This window comes from Cygnus atratus, chromosome 4 (genome assembly GCF_013377495.2).
Source record: "Cygnus atratus isolate AKBS03 ecotype Queensland, Australia chromosome 4, CAtr_DNAZoo_HiC_assembly, whole genome shotgun sequence".
In the NCBI taxonomy this organism is placed as follows: domain Eukaryota; kingdom Metazoa; phylum Chordata; class Aves; order Anseriformes; family Anatidae; genus Cygnus; species Cygnus atratus.
In genome coordinates, this window is record NC_066365.1 from 49,722,144 (window position 1) to 49,739,933 (window position 17,790).

General features: G+C 37.4%; 1 protein-coding gene across 2 annotated transcripts in view; it reads left to right on the plus strand.

The window, feature by feature from the left end:
• Positions 1 to 17,790, plus strand: part of SCFD2 (sec1 family domain containing 2) — a 197,263-nt gene that overhangs the window by 38,347 nt on the left and 141,126 nt on the right. For both annotated transcript variants that reach the window (XR_007708235.1, XM_035551480.2), the window contains exon 4: positions 14,970 to 15,145. Coding sequence is in view for 1 of the 2 variants with exons in the window: in XM_035551480.2 (XP_035407373.1) it covers positions 14,970 to 15,145 (176 nt within the window). In the remaining variant the exon portion in view is untranslated. The remainder of the gene's footprint in view (positions 1 to 14,969; positions 15,146 to 17,790) is intronic.

Consider the following 17,790-nt stretch of genomic DNA (forward strand, 5'->3'; position numbering starts at 1 on the left):
GTAAGGCGATCTCCAAGTTATTCATAAACAAAGTGGGATTTTCTCCTTTGTTGTAGACATCTTATACTTGGGTTTTCAGGTGGCCAATTATTCTTATACCAACTTCAAGGCAGACTTGCATCTCCTTTCTTTATGGAGAAGGAAAGTGGAAAGTGTACGTTTCGTGTCATTTTCCTTTGCATGTGAAAGAACATCATTGCTATCACAAACTTTAGTGAATGACACCAGCAAGTAAGCTATTCAGAACAGTTTGTCGCAAGCATTCTAAAATCCTATATTTTTCTTCAAAGAAGAATTGCAGGTTTTGAAAACAGTGTAACAGAGGGTGACAGAGCAAAGTGATCATCCACATAACCAACTAGAACATAAAACTGTGGAACAACTCAGCTCTATCCACAGGGGACGAAACCTGAGTTGTATATCTACGCAAGGTGTTTGGGTTTCTGAGGTCAAACCTGGAGAAGTCAGGCAAAGCACTGTTCAGAATTCCACCTAGCACAAAGGCTTTGTGCTACATGCAGTTTACATCTTCTTTAATCCGTTGCATTCATAAATGCATACCATAGCTATATGGTTTTTGAAGACAAAATGTGCACTTCCTGTGCAGTTTACCGATGCTGTCAGTAATGACTTTAGGGCAGTATTTGCTTGGTGTTGCTTGCTGTGGGCATGCTGTAGTAAGTGGATCTAAGTTTTGGCAACAGCCTTTTAACCCTTCCAGCTAGCTGCATTTCCCAACACAGAGAGATTGCATGTAAACAGTAGGTGGAGCTGTCTTTTGCTGGGAGTCCGTTTAAATAAAGAGGCATTAAAATATTTTTGCATAATAAAAATACTGGTATTTAAAGAAATTTATTTAAAGAGTTAAGTTTGTTTTTCAAAAGCTCTTCGGAAGACAGTTTAGAAGATCATTCTAGTAGCCTTCTGGTGAGATTTACAGCATTGTGCTAAATTCAAGTGAATTGTAAATACTGGGAAGGGATTACTTATGCTCAGCTCTTTAAATAAGTGACTGTAAGGAGTTCCACTCTGAGGCAGCAGCCTGGTTTGCAGTACAGCAGAAAGGTTGCTGGTTTTTCCATTCCTCTGCTTCCCATTCCCTCCTTCATAGGTCTGATGCATATCTTAATCATCTTCTGAGTGTGGCAGTCCATGAATCTCCTGTTGAAAGCTTTGCTATTAGCATAGTATTTGGCAGCAATAAAAACTTTGCTATAAATGTTCTTCTGTGGTTTTAGAAACACCCTTGCTCTTCTATTTGAAAGGAGCACAGTAAACCGTGGTCAAGCCTGAATTCCTTTATTGTCTCTCTTTACTGGCATGGAGACTGATGAAAGTCAAAACAGTGGTATGGTAACAGAAACAAAGTGCTGTGTGCTGTTACACGGGGCCTTGTTAATAGAAGAAAAGCCTTTTGATTTCTTTCCATTTGAACTGTACAAATACGGTTTTAAAAATCAAGCTCACTACAAAATGAGCAAAACCTCTGAGTTCATGAGATAAAGAAGAGTGCTGTAACTTTCAAATGGGCCGGTATGTGTATGGAGTGAACTAATGGTAAAACTTCTTTGGGTAGAAATGGGAAGATCCTGAATTTTATATTGGAGATATGAAATAATATTTTGAGTTAGAAAAATACCTTACAGCGGAAGGGAAAATGCAGGGGAATATCTTATCTTAAAACATAAAAAGAATATCAAATGTGTAATTATTTTTAAAAAATAATATATATATGTATATAAATTGTGCTTGACTGTAATGGTATCTAACATGTTGCTTATTGTTGACAAGGTCAATGTAACAATATTCAAGATTCAGTACCATCATTTCTTGGACTAAACTCTAGGGATAAAAGCTACCAGTGAAGAAAACGAGCCATAATAAAGTAGATAGGTACATTGACATCTTTCAGATAAATCATCAAGTCTGATCTCAGATATCTAAAATCCACCCTGGCCAACCATTAGGCCAGTGCTGTGAAACAGACAAGGAGCGAGGCAATGTCAGCCTTGGGTTTGAGGCCTGTATGTAGGAGGAGAAGGCAGATGAGTATTGCAGGGCTCAAAGCAGTCTGTGGGGTGTTCAAATCCCTTCTGCAGTGTGTCACTGGCTAAGTAATAGGTACCTGGATAACTGCTGGCTTTGTCAATGTTTGGGAGGCCTCTCTCAAGGCATCTTCATGGGATGGGAGGGTTCCTGTACCAACTTGACTGAGTCAGGGCTGATACAGCCTGCAGAATTCTTGCTGGGTCTCGCCATGCTGCTCCAGGGACGCACTGGTGTCCTCAGGGCTTACCCCAGGGAAACGTGAGGCTGTTCCTCTCAGACCTGAGTAAATTAGTCTCCTTTTTGCCTAAGCAAAAGTAACGGAAGCTCTGCAGTGTGGGACTATCTAGCCAAGCAGATTTGATTTTCCAGCCTGCTGCAATACTGAGTTCCTGATTTCTCCCCGTAGTGCAACTCTAAGTGTACTCTTGACCTAAAGCAAATGTTCCTAATTTCAGTGATGGTCAATGGAGCAGATGTTTTGTTGCATCATTCACCCCTGGAGGCAGGAAGGCTTTTGCTTCTTAGAGTGCTAAATGTTTTTTGAAGAGTTTGAAGTGTTTCTGAAAGTTTTAGATCTGTCTGGGGGGGCTTCCCTGTAGGCCTTTCCATGCCCAGGGGACAACCACCCTTTGAGTACAGTGGGGGGGTTAAGCTGTCCATGGTAGCTCTAGATGAAACAGCCTTTCTGAATAGTCACCACCACGTAAAGACCTGTTGAAAGAGATTGATATTATGGCTGTTTCACCTTACAGTGTTGCACTAGGATGAAGTTCACAGTTTCAACCCTGTTGAGTGATCAGTGTTCACCTTGCTAAGTAGATCCCATCTTCTCATAGTCATCTGGTTTTGCCAGTGTAGAGCAAAGATGTTGCTCCAAGTCCCAGATGTGCAAGTTTTTGTTTGTTTGTTTTAAGTAACTAAACTTTTCAAGTCATCTCTAACTCATTAGATGTAACAAAAAGGATGAAGATATTCCTGCAAAGGAAGCTCTTTGGTTTTGAGGATGTGATCAAATAGCTGAGATGTAGAGATGTTCAGAAGCAGAATATCTTGTTTTTCATCAATAAGCGACTCTGCATTGGTGTGTACTGCTGCTTAGAAGCATCACCAGCTGGGGAGCACTCTGCACTAGATGTTAGGCTTCTTTCAAATGCTTCATATGTTCTTACTGATTGCTACTGTTTCTACAGATGAAAAGAGAACTGAAAAATTGTGTAGCAGATGTTGAAATATTGTGCTAGTAAATAACATTTTAATCCTCCTTTTTAGACTTGTGCTCAAACACTGGAAATAAGTAAAAATGAGAGGCTATCTAATGCACAGTTACTGAAGCTTACTGTTGTTGTTTGCATTTATTTGTTCAAGAGCCTGAGAATCAAAAAGAGCTGTATTGCCATGTTGAGACACAAACGGTGACTCCTTAATACCAATGAGCTTAGAAGAGAAGAAATACTGAGGATGGAGCAACTCATTATATTTCATGAGGAAGAAGAAAAATCTAAAGTAACAAATGGGGCAGTAGGTAGGTGAAGGTTCTTACCCAGCTCTGTAGATCTCAGAGCTGTTTAGACAATTGAGACGATTCTTTTTTTTTTTTTTTTTAACAACTTGCTAGTTTCTTTTTTTCTGTCTCTCACCGTTGTGTCTTCCTTCCTTTAAATAGTCTTTCAGGAGGTTATGTTCCTGTATGATTTGGGGAAAACACCACTTCTCACCTACTGTTGCTTGTGCATTTTTTGGTGCATCTTTAATGGCAGAGTATCAATTTGATCCATAAAGTGCATTTCTATTTTCAACATTAAAATCCGTCTTATTGAGCAGAGAAGAGGAAAAAAATGATAGAACATCTATGGCATTTACACATCCTATCTGGAAGAGTACCTATAAAATACCTTATTGTCATCTTCATTGTTGATACAAAACAAATGGGGAATGTGGAACCCTACTGGGTTCTCCAAATACAACAGTTACACCTTATGGAAGTGGTTTCAGAAGTGGTCCCCGGAGTCTTTAAATCCTGCCCCCTGGCTAAAGGACACATCTCTGATTTAGAGAAGGAGACTGAGACAGATAATGTGAAGTGTTTCACAAAAAATGAAGTAAATCTTAACCAAAACAGGTTGGCAGAGATGTTTTAGTTCAGCATTGAAATTACTCAGAATAATATTCAGAAAAAAAAAAAAAAAGCATTGTAAAGGATCGTATACTTCCTTTTATTGCAATAAGTTTATGTGAAGGCAAAATTTGCCTCTCAGTATTTTAAGGTATTCCTTGCAGGTGGTGGTAGGTGGCGTTTTGCTCTTCTTCTTTAGAAAATAAGGAGTTGTTCAGACTTGTTCTGAGTGTTGTGGTGTTTAGTTGAAGGTGGTGATTTTTTTGTTTGTTTGTTTTTGTTTAGTGACTATTGCATTAGGTGAATTTACCTTAAAAGGAAAAAAGAAGAGAGTAATATTGGTACTTACCACATTTATTTGAAGTTAAATGAAAATGTTCGAGCTGACTCTGAAGTATCAACTATCCTGTTTTACCCTAAGCTCTTGTTGTATACTTCAGATTTTTATTCAGTCACTTAATATTCTTTAAGAAATAACAGTTCCTAGGTTAAGTTTGTTTACGAAGTTTCAGTAAAGGTATTTTTGTCTCTTACTGTATTCATGTCTTTGTTTAGTGAATAACCTACTGTATGCTATATAGTCTCTTGTAGTGTAAGATGGGTAACGGTTCATGCCCTAATAAAATTGTAAAGAGTGTCATATTTGTGTCTTATACTTCATTTGCTTTGCACTCCATTGCTATGAAACGGTTAGCAGATGGAAGTGAAGCACAAAACCCTGTGCAGTGATGTGAAACAGAAATATGCTGGTAGTATGTTATCTTTGATTAAATTACAGTTGGCACATGGATGCAGAACTATTTGGCTAACCCTAGTGTTACTTTTTTATGAAGGGAATGTGGTGACAGTGGTCTTTCTATGTGTCTGGAATTGTTGGATAAAGTTTATTTTAAAATTTAAATTAAAATCTTTGTTACAGACAGTAAACCGAAACACTTACATTTAACTTGTAGCCAGGTCTCCTTTCATGTCTGGTTGTGATTAGAGTTGAAGATAATTATTAAAAATTTAAAAGAAAACAGAACTATGTTGCTCTTGCAGGAGTTCTGCAAATATAGTATTTCATTATTTATATTCTTTGTTAATGTAATACTGCAAAGCTTATATAAACTTCAATGTGAAGTCTTCTTGTCGTAATGAAAACACTGTGAAAAGCTACTTCAATGTGGTCTTTCTCTGGAGAGTTTACATAATGTGCACAACAGGAGTAAACATTAATGATAAACAGATAAACATCCGTGAAGTTTTGAAACAGGCTTTTAACATAAATGCACATCGTTATTTATTTTTTAGACTATATATCTTTAAATTGTAAGGAAATGACTTTGTATGTTAAAAAGCTTATGAATGTAAATAGCATTTATCTGCAAATGTGTCCAGTTTATTTTCGGGCATGCTTAATGGATTATCACAAATGTGAAACTCCATTCGTAATACAGCCATGTTCTACGACAACTCTTGTCAAAGGTTTTTACATGACTGATTTTAAGATCTTTCTGACCACGGCTCGTTACGTAACTTCTTAAGATCACTTTTTAAATATACATTTTGAGATATTACAGTCAGATCACATAATTGCCTTTGAGAATAATATAGGTTGTTCGTTGATCTAATTAACATTTGAGTTTTAAAATGTAATAGAAAAGAATGTAGAGGAAGTGTAATTGTAGTTGCATAAGCTGTGAGTTACAGGTCTTTGAATTAGAAACAAGTGTTAATCCTTTTAAGTGAATTAACTTTTAAATAGATAAAACTGTGATTTTTAATTTTTATTTTTGCAGAAACTAGTAGCTAGTATTGTTTTGAGAGATACTGTAAGTAACAGTACTTCTTAATTGTCTGGTATCTGTAGTGAGCAACAGAGTTTCTAACATTAGTCTAAACAACTTTTACATCAAACAAACCCAATTGCTTAGGGAAAGTTGAATGGCTTCTTTCAGTTTTTGATAGCCATTACTAATTAGTAGGTATACATCTAAAAACAAACTGATATATATTTATTTATTTTATGTATATATAAAGGTGCAGATAAAAACATAACACTTGCAAGTTACCGATTAATGATGCCACTACTTGAAAAGAAGCAATTGAATTGCTATCTTCTGTTCTCTGCTAAGATTTATTCAATATTTTTGTTTAGATGAACACCTGAGATTTCTTTTATTTACTAAGCTTTTTTTTTTTTTTTGGCTGATGTTGATTTCTATTATATTTTCTTAGTCTTGAAAAGAATTATGTAGATAGGCAGCAAAAAAGAACAAGATGTGTACATTTGTTCAGACAGGTATATCAAATACAATAGAACTGTGACATTAATGGTTATACAATCCCTAAATTACTTAGAAAACATTAAAAATAACAGTGATAACAGAAAAGAGGAATTGAGTTTTACTGTTTGACTCAAACTTAAATGAAGTACACAACAAGTTAGAAAATGTTAATGTGACAAAAACTTTGTGGTGTTTTGCTTTAATATAAAATTTATTGCACAATGGATAAGATGCTTTGTGTATCTGAAAATGTAATGCTGAACTAATAGTTAAGTGTGTTACCAAGTGCTTTGGAAATTATGGGTTTAAATTTCATCATCTGCATGATAGTATTTACAGTTTAAAAAATCCACGTACTTGTAGACTGTATGTTTGTGATGATCAAGAAATTGTTAAACAGGAGGAGGTCCTGTAGGACTCTTTGAACCTGGACGAAAACCCAGAACACTCTTTCAGTCCAAGAAATAGAAATTTACTTTAATTGCTGGTATTTATATCTGTGGGGAAACAGACTGGTTGGAAATAAGATACAGCTTGCTGTACATGTGTTCCATGATATCTTAATAGGGTGTGTCAGCCACAATGACTGTGTTTTTCACCAGCAAAATTTATCCTGGATATAGGATTGGGAGATGCCAGTTCCAGCATGTGCTTGGCATGCAGCAAAGCCATGTGGCACCTGCATTTTGCTGGAGCTCTGTGGCAGTTGTGGATATCAGCACTAAGTACTTTGTCTCGTGCATCTTTTGAGATGACAGAAAGGACTTCAGCATTTATGCTAAGAATAGAGCTGTCAAGTCAAAAAATGAGTTTGTGGGGGGCAAACTTGAAGAAAATAGCTGAAAATGATGTAGAGCTATAGGAGCAAAGCACCGGTGAGAACAGCCCATACCGAAGGATTTAAACCAAAAATACAGTGTGTACTGGTGTGCTTGCAGTTCTCTTAAGTGTCTGACTTGAAGTGGAACATGGCAATATAGTAAAACTGGGTGGTTTGCTGAGTGTTTTTTTTTCCAGCATAATTTAGCCTTATGATTCAGTCTTACAAAGGATGACTAGTTACACAAGAGACACAGTGAATTACATATGTACATACTCATACATCATCTTGTTTTCCATGCATATTTATTTGCTTACTGCCCAAAGTGATTGTTACGGTATTCTCAGCTGCAGAAGTCTTCCAGAGATCATCAGAGAAATAATCAGTCCTGTGAATAACGTACCAAAGAAGAACAATGACCTCCCTCTCACTTGAACAGCAAGCCAAGAACATGATGAAGTACTCAGTGTCTGAAAGCATAAGTCTTAGTGCTAAATGAGGATAGGTACAAGCCACCTGAAATCCTTTGGGCATAGTATTTTAAGACAAATAAGTCATTTCTTTTCAGTGAGAAGTTTAAAGCATCCAGATGATTCAGCCAAATTTGCAGATTTCAAGTCACTTTATGGTTGCAGTGAACTACTGTTTTCAAGGATTACTGTTTTTCATGTCTGGTGACCTTCTGGCTGGGACTTGGCCTAGGGCTTTGTGTTACTAAACATGGTGGAAGAGGTGAAGAATAAGGTAATGCAGTATGACCATGATAGTCAAGATTAAGATTAGTCCAAGATCAGTCAAGATTAAGAAATGGCTTTGAGAAAATCCGGAATGCCAGTACTTAACTGAGTGTTATGTCAGCACTTGAAAGTTTAAAAGAGACAGCTACCCCTAAGATGCTTAATTCTGGAAGATTTTACCTACTCATTCAAACAGTTCTGAGATTTGTTTTGGTGCTTAGGAGGGCAGCTGGGAAATATTGTAGTCAGCAGATAGAAATGGTTGTTATGTTTTTGTTTATACTGTATTAAGTCAGAAGAGGATACTGAATGATAGAGTATGTAAAAAAAAAAAAAAAAAAAGTAATAATGGGTTCGAATGGCCATGCATTTAAATACAAATCTCTGAATGATTAAAATGCAAAATTCTTAATTCATTTCAAGACACTTAAGTTGTCAGTCATGTTTGTCTAAGCATTCTGAATGTGCTGGGAAACTGGAAGCCCTAGATAATCTAGGAATTGTAAATCATAACTTGGGCCCATACATAGGCTTCTGCATTCAGGTGCTTAGAACTGAAAATCGTGATTATTAGAGTGCTTTAATTATAATTCTCCCACTTAACTGATTGCTTTTTGTTTTATGTAAAAATTTTGAAAATAGTGTCAGAACTGATAGTTGTTTTCTGTCAGTGGTAACAGTGATGGCAGCAGTTTCCACTACCACAGAACTGTGTATGTACGTGTGGGGTGAAGTGGGTTTCTGGTCCCATGCCTCCTTCAGCTTAGTGACATAAAGAATTCGAGATCTTCAGTTTCTGAACCAGGCACCCTCACCTCATATTCCCATACACTCTGGCCCCACAAATCCACACTGCAACTTCCCACTCCAACCCTTTCTCCCTCATCCAAGAATTCACCCTTCTACACCTATGTCCTCAAACGCCCTGGGTCTACACACCTTCAGATGTGTGACAGGCAAGAGGCCTTGCCTCCCTGAAGGACCATCACTCTGCTGCTCCTGCAGTTGTGAAAGAAAGAAGGCTACAGGTGACCATCAGCCCCAGAGCAGAAGGGTTTGTATTTGTGGGAGATGAGCATACGCTGTTAGAAATAAGCCTGTCACATCTGCTTTCAGTCTGCTCTAAGGTTTAGTGCTCTTCGGGTCCGGAGCCTTCCTTTGGAGAAGTCAGACAGACAGTATCCCATCCTGGCCTACTTTCCGTCTCTCCAAAGAAGCAGGGAGTACATGGTGTTCTTCTCACTTTTATTAGCAATTCAAGGACTGGGTGACTTTTGAAATTAACTAACCAAAGACCGAGACTGAATTATTTTCATGGTACTTGCTGTTAAAGAGTGATATTGAAATTCATGAAGAAGTACAAAAACATGTTGTGTTAATAAGAATAACATCTGGAAATTACACCAACGTGGAGCCATGAGGGGCGTCATCTGTCCTACTAAATTGCTCTCAGTTTGCAAAATATCAAACTCCCTTGGCAGCGCTGTTGCCCAATTGGCCTCATGGATTTTGAGATCTTTCTACATTCCTCAGGAGTATCTGGCATTGGATGTGAACAGAGGCAAGCTACTGGGAAGGACAGATCTATATTCCTAAAACTATGGATAAAAAAACAGTTTATTTGGAATTTTTCAGCCTTGAAAAAGTCTAGTCTGTGAACATATGTGTTCCAAGATAATTTCTTATTCGGGGCTCTGTCAAGTGAAAAATGGACCTCAGCAGTAGTGCTTCAGCCAGTGAAGCTCGAACAGTGTTCTCGCATGAAATTGAACTAATTTTAAAGCTATGCGTATTTGGCGGTTCCTGTAGTCTTGGAAAAGCATCCACTTATTTATTTAATTGGTCACAAAATGTACTTTCCTCTTTACTTGTTTTCTTGTCCCTGTGGAGATAATTAACTAAGTGTTAGATGAAGAAAGAAGGACTGTATGTTTGGAACAGCACATTGGTATTTCTGACCTTTGCTCTTTAGACACCTCGTTCATCCATAAATCTTTATGTTAAAAAAAAATACTTTGGGATACTGAATTTTAAAAAAATTACTAGTAAATCTATCTTGAAAAATAATTATTTTTTGAAGTGATGCCTGCATTATACTACATACGCTGCAGCATTAATTTTAGGTGGAAAAACGTCATAGTGTCGAATTGTCTTGATGTCTACACATGCAGTTTGTCTAGTTCACATTTTGTTTAACTTTTGAGGTGAAAGTCTGTCTGTCCCACTCTGGCTACTTTTACTACTGAAAGCCAGACTTTTGTCAGATCTTTAATATGGTAAATCGCTGGTAATTTCTGCCTCAGTATGTCTAACTTAAACGATCAACGGTACTAGCAGTAGAACTGCTGCTTCCATTCAGTCAGAACACATCATTTGTGAATGTGGTATTAACTGTGTATTTTCTATGTGGTATAGCGTTGCATATGTTAGTTTTCAGTGCTGCTATCTTCATAATTAACAAAAAAATCATTTGTGTTGACTGTTACCTTTTTTTAATATAAGGTACCACTTCTGTAATTTAAAAACTTGGCAAACTGCTCTGTAGTTCTTTTGGGATCTGCCCTAAATCTGAAAAGTTGGAGGTGGAATTTGAAGTCTGTATGTCCCAGTATGTTTGCAAATCAATTACGTTAGGAGTGAAGGTTTGAAAGGGGGCCATTTGTATTGCATTCAGTCTTGTGAGCATTTATGCAACTGCTTGTTATACACCTGTCAAGCCCTACCTTAGAAAAAGCTAAAATTGTTTGCCTCCACTCTTCTTTCCAGCACTGGAAAATCGATTGATTCAGCAGTATGCTTGTTAATGTCTTGTGCAAATAGATTCATGCATTATTTGTACCCATTGATTTTATTACCAGAGTTGACCCTTAATGTAACCATTTTTCATATTTTTTTTGGATGAGGAAGCCTAGCCATTATTAATCTCTTGTGTCATTTCAGGTTGTTACTTCCAATTTACAGCAGACTACAACTCCTAGCCTCAAAATGCATAATCTTGTACTTTGAACTGTTAGATTTCATCCCATGTATGTTTTTCCAATACTAAAAGCAATCCAGCTGTCCCTTCTGTTTTTCTCTGTATTAGTAACGTTTCACAGCCTTGTGACAGCACCAGATTTGGCACTGTTTGGTACCCAGATCTGTACATGTGTGCGCACACAGTCTCGTTTTACCAAGCTCCAGTTAAAATCTTTTCTTTTTGTATGCCTGGTACCTTGCCATCTACTTCTGGAAGTTTCTTAGGTATATTACAATACTTTTAATCCTAATCTTTCCTCCGTTAAATATGTTTATATTGTAGTAAATACTATGCTAAATCCACGTGAGTTATAATTAATTCATTTGTTCTGTCTAGAAAATAGGTTACATATCAGTTTGACATGGTATTCTTTGATAAATGTACCTTATCCTGTTTTCCTCTAGAATGTAACGTGTGGTTTTTTTGAATGCTTGTCCTGAAGTTTTTCATACTGCTGTCATCAGACTAGTAAGGTAGCTATTTTTCACCATTTCTTAAATATAAATATTTTTGTTTTCTGATCTAGTTGATGTGGTAGGTTTAATATGAGTCTTACCACTGGCTATTTGTTTATGTGCAACTTGCTTCAGAACTTGCTTTGCTTTACCTGACTTAAACTGTGTTTTTTTTTAAGTTCTAATATGGTAACCTTGTTGAAATGACCTCATCGTCATTGGCCATTTCCCACTGCACTGTGGCATGAAACCCAGGGCAGAATAGTTGACTTATTTCCTGGGTCATGTCTTGATCATTGCATACTGCCAACAGAAAACAAACCTTTATTCTCTTTCTTATTTAATCTGTCTGTGTAACTTTTATGGTTTATCACATTTCCTTTACAAGCTCTGAACAAGCTTGGCTTCTTTCCCTGTGTTTCTTAGTGCCTAATTCTAATCTTATAGGATTTCCCTTAATTCTTTCATTGTTTTAATTTGAATTAATTTGGTTTAAACTCAGTTAAAACTATATCATGATAACTTTATAGATTTTTGCTTCTCTAAATGGTTTCTTCATATACAAGCCTCGCTGGTCTTCATGGGTAAATCTAAAACAGTCTTAGTGACTATTTATAGAAGAAATCTGTTTTTTTGCATCCAGTAGTGTTTGGGTAACCACTTTTATTTGTCATTGTTTTTTTTTTCTTTATCTTGGAATTTCATGTTCCTGATCGAGACAATTTTCATGAATTCAACATTATCCCAGAAATCCCTGTATGTATCGATGTGCGACCTGGGTTCTGTAATACTCTCTAGCCCTACCCTGATGAGAATTGTTTTTGTCATCCTTTCCCAAGTGACAGGATTGGATCCTATTATATCCCTGTTACCTCTTCCTTTTTTTATCCTCAGTTTATCAGATCTCTATCGTGCAGAGCTGCCTCAGCACGCTCACTTTCAGCGTTTCCAGGAGAAAACTGGCTCTTCAGTAGTGAGGCTGGTACCTAGTCCATCATGTTTCTGTGACATCCAGACTTCATTCCTCCTGTAACATCCAGTCTCATTCCCTACGCTATTTTAATGGTAAAGGTTACTTCTTAGGCAGTATGGAATCTTGGTGTTTGTGCAAGAAAGGTTATCAGTCCTTTAAAATCCCTTAGGGGAAGTTGAAGTCATACTTCTCTTTCTTCCCACAATTTGGAATTAAAAGATGACCAACTACAGCGTAACACAGTCCTCATGAATCAGACCTCTGTGCCCACGCAGACATTTGGACTCTGTGTAGGTGTAGGGTCGCGGAGCATGACCACAACAGAGCATGAAGAGGAGGTGGGAGCAAGGCAAGACAGCATTGCTGCAGTCCCTTCTGCCTGTAGTTGCCATCTCCTGCCTCTGAATCTCTGGATTCGCTTTAGGAGAACAAAAGAACAGTTGAAACATGAAGACGTAGTTGTCATCTGTCTCCTTTTGATTTCATAGGAGTTGTGTACTACATAGCAAGACAAAAGGACTTGAAGCAGCAGAGGGGCTTTAAAAAAGAAAGGGCAGCAGCAGAGGGGATGATTGGGGTGGGATTAGATTAAATTTAGTCTGGTTTTGGCTTTGTGCTGAAATCTCCCCCTGTGAGCAAGCAGCAGGGAAGGTGGTGAGGATTTAGGCCTCAAAAAAACTAATTTATTCGCTGAGTACCACCAATGACTTTCTTAAATTCCTTTCCTCGTCTACCGGAATAGTTATATGCATCAAAGAGCTGTCCAGGGAGATTTCTGTGTAGAAATTGGCTGGAGCTTTTGAACCCTGGATCTGAGCAGTTCCATGGATATTGTAAATATTACAAATGAGATGCTGGACTCTTCGATGCCAGTAAGTTTTGTTAATGACTTACTAAGGTCAGGATTTCACTTATATTTACATGTGTTGGACCTTCTTTTGGTGGTATTCTGAGGGTGGGAAAGTATTTCAGCGTTTATCTAAAATGGTGCTGAACTGATCCTAGGCTGATCCAGTGATGCATGTGGATTCACTTTCACAAGGAACAACATGGAACAAAACTCCCAAAATTATTTTTTAAAATTGAAATCAGAAGTCTTGAAACATTTTTACCGTTGTGTGTGAGGCAACTTCATGTTTTCTCAATTGAAGCAAGTTATCAGTTTTTGAATATGCTGCTATATATCATGAATGCTAAAGGTAATAATGCAGTCATTATCAAAGGTATGCTGCAAGGCCTCATGGGCTGACATTTTCAAATCACCATGTAAATCTGCCTGACACAGCTTTAAAAGAAATAAAACAAGACTGAAAGCTCCAGTGTTTAGTCTAAAAACACACATGGCAGTGGTTGCTATTTTAGCCTATGCGGACTAACCGTAGAAGCCTTTTGTCAGCTCTCGGGCCTACTGAGCGGTGTCAGCTTGATTTGTGTGTTAATTTGCTGACTTTTTGGTTTGATGCTCTCCGTTAAAATTCACATAAAGACCTTGTGTGTTTTTGTTTTATTTAGCAGCTTTCCCTAATCTAAATGCTCCTCCAAAGACTGCCTGTGGTAACACTGAAGCTAAGAGAAAGCGCTTTCAGCATCGATTCGCTGGTGGAGTCATTTATTCACCACTTATATGATGCTGAAAGGATGGCGGCAGATGGAGAGATTTGTAAATTGATGAAATAACCAAATGCACAGAAGAAACACAGTGGTAGTCTTACGAGATCTTTCCCTTATGAAAAAATACCAAATAAAATGATCAGAGTGGTGTAAGACATGAAACGTCTAGCATCAGCCTAGCCGAGTGCCTTCCTGGCACCAAAGCTTGTTCTGTTTAAGGGTTCTCGTCACTCCGTCTCACATATCCCTGCTCTTTAGCTCTGGTTTGCTTGAGGAAGATGACTTGTTACTGGCAGAGGCTGCCAGAAACCAGGAAACAGCCCTGGCCTGGACTGCGGTCCAGACTTGCAATTAGGATGGTGTTTTGACACCATTTTTCCTTGTGTATGGATGGTGTGTGTAATCACCTGTCATAATTTTCCTAGGTTAGATGAGACATTACAGGCGTTCCTCTTTGAAAATGAGCTCGCAGGGGCATCAGTGTCCCCTTCTCCCTGGAGCAGGTGAAATGTCACTTCTAAAATACAAATTGAAGAGTTTAGATGACATTTTAATGTTAGTGGAATAACTGCTGATCCTGTAGTGTTTCTGTGGCCTGAATGACTCCCCTTATGTGCTTTTGTTAAGGAGAGATTCACAGGCCAATGTAGGGGTGCAGGAGTTGTTTCTCTTCAGATAATGGATGAAATTAGGCAGCGTTTACTGCATCTCTTAAGCCACAATTTGTGTATGAAGCATCCCGACCTATTTCTGCCATCTAAAGCTCCCAGTGAGTGCAATGAGGCTAGGATCTGGCCCATAGCGGAGAGAGCCTCTAAAGTTCTCTATAACTGATTCACTGTCATTTTAAAATCTAGGTTCACATGCAGCTTTATCAGTATTTGCTACCACTAAATGTTGTGTTCTGGTTTCTTGTCCACAGGTAGAGTCACCCCAGAACAACTGAGCTCATACATCCAGCTTTTCAAAAATAATCTCAAAGCTTTGGAGAACCATTGTGGTCTTCTACAGCTTGTGCTGGCTACGGTCCAGACTTTGAAACACCCCCAGATTTCCAAATGGGACAACTTTCTAGCCTTTGAGAGATTACTTCTGCAGGTATGTACTATGTCAACTTTTTTTTTTTTTACTTAAGTAAAAATGTTATATTTTTTTTTAAATTCCCATTGAATTCTGTAGCTTGTAATTTTTTTTTATGAAGTTTGTAGGATGTCCTGTTAAAAAAGCTGCTATTTATCCTTAGAATGGAAAAGGAATGGGAACTTAGATTGTAAATCTTTTATAGTTTTGTCTAGGAGTAATTCTAGAAACAAAAGGCTAAACGTTAAAGGTGAAGTACATAAAACCATCACCCAATTTGGATTGTTTATATCTATATGAAATTTCAAGGTTATACAAATTTTAGCACTAAGATAATGATGATTATTACTACCTGTCTGAAGACGTTTCCTTACTATTTGAGTGTAAGGCTTGTGTAATTTACTAAGCAGATGTAAACACAGTAGCAAATTCCATGCACAAGAGAGTGGGATTTCTTTTGCTCACAAACACCATCTCTCTGTTTCTCCCACTGCCGTGTTTTTGACAGCATCCTGTTGGTGGCCACAGTAATATTGACATAGCCTCTTGTATTACACTTGGATTTCTCTTGGGAAATTAAGAGCTAGTGGTATTTTGAACTCTATCCTAGTAACCTTTGGAGATGTACTGAACAAAGGAGGAGTTTTTCAAAGAACCTATAGAGGTAATTTTTGCAAAATTAAGGAAAAGCTCAACACTTTCCTGCCCATGCTGTTTCTTCTGCAGTCGCGTTGCAGGAACCATTTTGTGAAATCTTAGCAAGAAGCAAGTCCTCACAAGGTAACTTGTAATGAAGTTAGAGTCAGCCTTAAATAAGTGTATCATGTAGAATTCAACAAAAAATAGATATTTCTTTGGTATAGATTAACTGCCTTTGTCTAGATGTTGCAGACAAACCAACAACCCAACCTTTCATGTGATTTCTGGCAGCAGTACATAATCTCTGATTCATTGAGAAGACTCAGACCATGCTTTATAGTTCTGTAGTCAGTGAACGTTTGGGACGCTCAGGGGAGAAAAATGCACAACTTTAGTACCAAGTTCTTATCTATGTTAATAATAATAAAAATTAAACAAAAAACAACTATTCTCTTTTACAAAGACTGAAATATTTTTGAGTAACATAAGCAGCCTTGTTTATTTAAAAAATAAAACTAAAAAACCTACATCAGGTAAAAGGCATTGTTGCAGCCATTCTTTGTTTTGTCTGGATGGTAGAGCATGGGACTGACAGCCCATAGTCCACTTCTTTCTGTTGCAGTGACTCATGTCACATAGCTGTCTTTTCTCAGAAGCTGTGTAAGTTCCATCCATTCCAGTCCAGCGTTAGAATCAAAATAAAGCTGCAAGCTCAGCATTGTTTTCACAAGAGCAGACAACTGCCTATAAAAAACATGCCTCAAATCAGCAGGGAGTGGGAAAAACAGAGGTAAAAAACAACCAAACTATATGTTTCATAAAAAAAGAAATGTATAACAACCATTTGTAATTGTAAACAGCTTTAGATAATACCCACTGCCTTCCACACATCATATTAAGGTAAAGTATGTTAGCCAAAGCAAACCTTCTAGGCTAACATAATTGTTGCTTAAGAACATGCTCATTTTCAGTAGTTCAAGCAACAATTATTTTGAAATACACAATCTGTACAGCATGTATCCTTTTACTGACTATTCTGAAGATGGAGTCTGAGATGCATTACCTGTTTTTGAGGACATGGCCTGTCCCTGATCTGTTGACAGAGTCTTGTAGGAAGAGCAAAATACTGAGAGACCCAGAAGACCTCCGATTTTTATTTAAAAAAAAAAAAAAAAAAAGCCAAATGAAAACTATAACATTATATTGTGAATGGTTGGTACATAGCAATCGACACTAAATTTAATGTCGTGGTAGCCTATTCCAGCAGGACTACTGAGAAATTCTTTAGTAGAACTGTTATGTTTCAGATATTTTAAAATAATAAATCTTAAAAGAATCTTCAATATGAAGGAATTGTTTCAACATGAAAGTAGTACTGTTGCTATCCTATATTGGAACCATGTAGAAGACAACTGTTTATGAGAGATCTACTGGGAGAAATATTATTAGACTTTGGGCAATGTAGGAATTCTAGATTTTTCCCTTATGGATGCATGCCAGACTTCAGCTGATGCCAAAGAAGATAAGCCAGTATAAACAGCCAGTGTTAGGATTCTCAGATTTCCCCTCAAAATAAATTTGCATGTTTTTGGAATTTCTCTCATTACTGAATCTCTCTGATTGGCCTCCCAATTCTCTGCTTAGTCTACATTGTGCTTTTCAAAAAAAAAAAAAAAGACAAACATAAAACACACACACTGCTGACATTAAAGCTTTAATCTCTTACGCTGAACAACCTCTTCCATTTTCCTTCTCTTTTGAACACCTTCTTGATTCTTCATTATATTCAGTGGATATTACAGGTACTCAGTTCTAAACAGTAGATGTAGAAAGTAACCTACTTCCGATATTTTACCATAATTAAAGATCTGTAACTACATTTTTAGATCTGCGATGTCTTGTACATATCTACATGCTAGCTACGGAGTGGTCTTCTCCTTAACTGGGATGGATGAGTGGTCTGAGAGCAAATTTTGATTTTGATGGGATTATGGCCTTAAGGGAAAGTGATTCATGTGCTGGGT